This window comes from Penaeus chinensis, chromosome 20 (genome assembly GCF_019202785.1).
Source record: "Penaeus chinensis breed Huanghai No. 1 chromosome 20, ASM1920278v2, whole genome shotgun sequence".
In the NCBI taxonomy this organism is placed as follows: Eukaryota; Metazoa; Arthropoda; class Malacostraca; order Decapoda; family Penaeidae; genus Penaeus; species Penaeus chinensis.
Genome location: NC_061838.1, coordinates 18533402 through 18538401, shown reverse-complemented (window position 1 = coordinate 18538401; position 5000 = coordinate 18533402). Strand labels below are relative to the sequence as shown.

At 40.1% G+C, this 5000-nt stretch overlaps 1 protein-coding gene across 1 annotated transcript in view; it reads left to right on the top strand.

Annotated features, from left to right (window-relative positions):
• The window catches only part of LOC125036249 (cathepsin D-like), a 16202-nt gene that overhangs the window by 6344 nt on the left and 4858 nt on the right, over window positions 1-5000 (top strand). The window contains exons 3-7 of the mRNA XM_047628724.1: window positions 376-499; window positions 882-1000; window positions 1312-1511; window positions 2261-2383; window positions 3892-4042. Of these exons, the coding sequence (XP_047484680.1) occupies window positions 376-499; window positions 882-1000; window positions 1312-1511; window positions 2261-2383; window positions 3892-4042 (717 nt within the window). The remainder of the gene's footprint in view (window positions 1-375; window positions 500-881; window positions 1001-1311; window positions 1512-2260; window positions 2384-3891; window positions 4043-5000) is intronic.

Sequence of the window (5000 nt, the reverse complement as noted above, 5' to 3'; positions counted from 1 at the left end):
GATGATGATGGTGATGGTAATGATGAAGATGATGAGTTGGTCAATTTTTTTTCGGATTTTATCTGATGACTAAAAGGAGTTTGTAATTTTCGGTTCGATGTTTAATATTTTTTTTAAATGTTCTCTAAACAGGAAATTGTTGTCAGTTTTATTATTCTTACTGATATATCTAGTAATGAAAATAGTAGCAGCATAACGACTATAATTTTATAAAAGGGATTGCAATCATTAGAATAACGACTTTTGATAGCTATCTATCTATCGCATTTACATATCTATCTCTTGATATAACCTCCCCATACCAAAGGAAATATTGAAATGATTTAAATCCTCACGTATTTCTTCCAAACGCAACGCCACCCTCCTCTTCCCCAGGCACAGTACTACGGCTGGATAGGAGTGGGCACGCCCTTGCAGTATTTCAAAGTGGTTTTCGATACCGGGTCATCCAACCTGTGGGTGCCCTCCAAGGACTGCTCTGTCATCAATATTGCGTGCCGTAAGTTCCGAGATGTTTGTTTGAAAGGAATCTATGGAACTTTGGGTTTGATTTGATGTTTTTTTTTGTGTGTGTTTGTAGTTAGTTGCGGGCTTGTTTTTTTTTGCGCATTCTTTTTCTGGTTTATGGATTTGGATAAAAAGCCTCGTAGGGGATTTCACAAAATCGAAAGGAAAACGACAAAAATCAGAGAGATTCATATGCCGTTATATGTCTTGACAACGCAATGTCACCGCCATAACATTGCGATGATATAACATATCTAAACACTAGAGGAAAAAACAAACTAAAACATACTTTAATCAAAAGATGTGACATTACCTGCAATTAAAATCAAGACGAAATCCTGACAAGTGTTGAAGTAAGCAGATCCAACTTCCAGAATTCCACAACCAGTATGACCACGGCGCTTCCTCGACGTACGTTGCGAACGGTAGCGATTTTGTGCTACACTACGGGACAGGTTCGCTAGAGGGCTACGTGTCCTTGGACAACGTGGACGTAAGCGAGATTTCTCTATTGCGTTCTATGAGCCTTTTTTATGTTTAATTTTCTAGGATATAAACCATATTGATTTACCATGGCTGTACCAATATCTCAAAACGTGGTAAAATTATCGATTCGTTTTACGGTTGTAGTCGTCGAACCAGAACCACGCTTTTAGTCTCACCAAAACAGACTCTTCACTCTTCTCTTACTTAAAAGAACCTCCATTAATCAAAGAACAAAACCCAGATCATCCTATCTCCCCCCCACCCCCCCTAACCTCACCAAGCTCAACCCACCCCGTCCTCCTCTGCCTCCTCCTCCAGATGGGCGGTCTAGTCGCGCGAGACCAGGGCTTCGCGGAGGCCGTGAAGGAACCGTCTCTGACCTTCGTGGCGGCCTCCTTCGACGGGATCCTGGGCATGGCGTTCCCGGAGATAGCCGTCCTGGGCATCCCGCCCGTCTTCACCACGCTCTATGCCCTGGGCGAGGTCGACGCGCCCGTCTTCTCCTTCTACTTCAACAGGTAAGCTGCTCCCGAGGTCGATCGATAGACAGGCAAAGCTAGATATCTAGATCAATTAGTCAACTGTATTTACCTATTTATCTGTATACCGTATATATATATATATATATATATATATATATATATATATATATATTTATATATATATATATACATATATACATATACACATATATGTGTATATATATATATATATATATATATATATATATATATATATATATATATATATATATTTATGTGTGTATGTATATACACACATTCATATGTATATCTATATATATATATATACATATACATATACATATACATATATACACACATACATGTATATATTTGTGTATATATATGTATGTATGCATATTCACATATATAGAGATGAATACAGGAAGAGATATGAATATAGATAGATAGCCAAGTTAAGTCAGGCCGAGCCAAGAAAAGGCAAGTCAAGCCAAACGTAACTCAAACCCAACCCAACCTAACTCGACCCAACTCGACCCAACTCAACCCAACTCAAACCCAACTCAACCCAACCCAACCCAACCCAACCTAACTCAACCCAACTCAAACCCAACTCAACCCAACTCAACTCAACTCAAACCCAACTCAAACCCAACTCAAACCCAACTCGAACCCAACTCAACCCAACTCAAACCCAACTCAAACCCAACCCAACCCAACTCAAACCCAACTCAACCCAACTCAACCCAACTCAAACCCAACCCAACCCAACTCGAATTTCACAGAGACCCAAGCGAGGAAGTGGGGGGCGAACTTGCCCTGGGCGGCTGGGACGAAAACTACTTCGTGGGTGACCTGACATGGGTCAACGTGACTCAGGCCGGATTCTGGGAGGTCGAGATGAGTGGGTGAGTCGTCGTCTTTGATGAATGAAGTGATGAATGACCTTCTTGATTAGTGAGTAGAATTGTTGCAATTTGGGTGAATGTTTATGAATGAAGCGATGAATTGACTTTTGGATGGTGGGCAAAAATGTTATAATGTTAGTTGTTATTCTACTAGGCTTTTGGGCTGATGAATAAGGCAGTATGTATGCTAAATGATGGCTGAGAAGGACATTAATTGATAGTATTTTGGATAGTAAAGAGAATAATGAGCATGTATATATATATTTTTTACAGATTATCTTCCATATTTTATATCACCTTTATTTTTCTTTTCTCACAAACATTTTGTTTTGGTCGAAACTGATAATGCTTTTGCTTTCTATATTTTCTTTTTCTTTTGTCATTATAGTCTGGGATCATTGTCTTTTTCCTTGTTTTTGTTTTAAATTTTGTTTTACACACATACACACACACTTAATATAGTTAGATTTATTATCATTATTTTTTTAATTAACAAAAAATAAGAGATGCATCGAAATCAACCATACAACAAATATCGATTACATAATACATTAATAACAAGAACAACAACAACACTGTTCTTTTTTAAGTGGAAACGGAACAACTTAAAAAAAAAAGTCAGAAATACTTGAACTGTAAATCTTGTTTTTATTTCGTCTTCTTATACAAAAAAAAAAAAAAAAAAAGATAGAAAAAATTACCTGCTCAAAATCTGCATAAAAACTTGCCTGTTCCGGTTATCTTTTTTTTGTTTTGTTCTAGTTGTTGTTCTTGTTCTCAGTGTTCTGTGTCATTTTTGCGACGCACGAGGAAAAAAAATGTCTGTGTTTTTATTGTCTGTTTTTTTCTTTATGAATCTTCCTTTATCTGTTTATCTATTTTTATATTAGTCTGTGTTTTGTTATCTCATATCTATCTATCCATCTATCTATCTATCTATATGTATATGTACACACACGCACACACACACACACACACGCATATATACACACACACACACACACACACACACACACACAGACACACACACTCAAATAATTAATTACAGACATTACATCAGTCCGAATACATTTCAAAACCCCAAAATTAACGAAAAAAAATGAAAGCCAAAACTAAAACCCCAAACGAAAAGACAGCAAGGTAAAAAAAAAAAAAAAAAATTCCAAGCCAGTCTAAATCCAAAATCCAAATCCCACAAAATAAATTAAAAAAGACAAAAAAAAAAAAAAAAAAACCCTAGATGAACATCGTCTCCTTAACTCAGTCCAAAAATCCAGTTAGAACGAAAAATAACCCAGTTAAAAACTCAAGCCAGACTAAATATCCAGCCCTTTTACCCAACCTAGACCTGAAGTCGACCTCAAATCGACCCAAACTCGACCTCAAGTTGACCTAAACTCGACCCAAACTCGACCTGAATTTGACCTAAACTCATCGTCAATTTGACCTAAACTCGACCCAATCTAGACCTCAATTTGACCTAAACTCGACCCAAACCTCACCCACAGCGTGAAGTACGGCGGCGACGCGGCAGGCTGCGCGGGCGGGTGCGTGGCGGTGGTGGACACGGGAACCTCGCTCAACACGGCGCCCACGGAGGAGGCGGCGGCGATCAACCACATGATGGGCGCGATCCACATTCTGGGACCCGAGTGGCTGGTGAGGCGTGGGCGGGAGAGGGCGGGCGGGCGTGGGTGGGCGTGGGCGGTTGGGTGTGAGGCTGGATGGGTAGAGGGGTGAATGCTGGGTGATTGAGGATGGTTATGAGGATGATGAGAACGATGGTGATGAGGCTGACTATTGCAACAGTTTTAATGATAGTATTAGTAATGACAATGATAATGGGATGCCGATGAGTGGATAATTAGCGATGTAGAGGGATAAGTCGTGGATATGGTTGAAACTGACTCGAAGAAGGAACCCGAGGGAATGACCACAGCGGCGGAGGACCAGGCTCTTCGGACAAGCGCGGTGAAATATCGCGTAGAGAAGCACAACATATCACCCTTATGTAGAATTTGTGGAGAAAGAGATGGAACAGTAAATTACCAGAATACTGAGTGCAGTAAGTTAGCTTAGACAGAATACAAGAAGCGGCATGGCAAGAATTGTGCACAAGGAGTTATGCAAAAATGATGAACTCCCTTATGTCTCTAAACGGTTCTAACGCACACCCAAAACAGCCACCAACAATGAACATAGTCAAGATCTTGTGGGATTTCATAATACAAACAGATCGCGAAATTGAGACATTCTTGTAGTGGACAGAACCTCAATGAATTACCTGACGATCGACATAAGCTGTCCCGGGTGATAGAAGGGTAATTGGGAAGGAGAAAGAGCAGTTTCAAGGTTATTAGGATGTAAAGGTCGAACTCCAGAGACTGTCGAAGGTGAGAACGAGGGTGAGTGAAGGAGCGTTAGGTACGGTTACCTCTTATTCGGAAACCTGGATTGAACGAATTGGTGTAAAGCTATGGGCAAGGCTATTGTAGAAAGCTGCACTGCTAGGAGCCGCAAGGATTCTTAGAAAGGTGCTTGAAGCCTAAGATTGTGGGTTACAGTCCGCCCTCCAGTGGTGAAGATTTACACTGTGCGACACAACAACAACAAATAA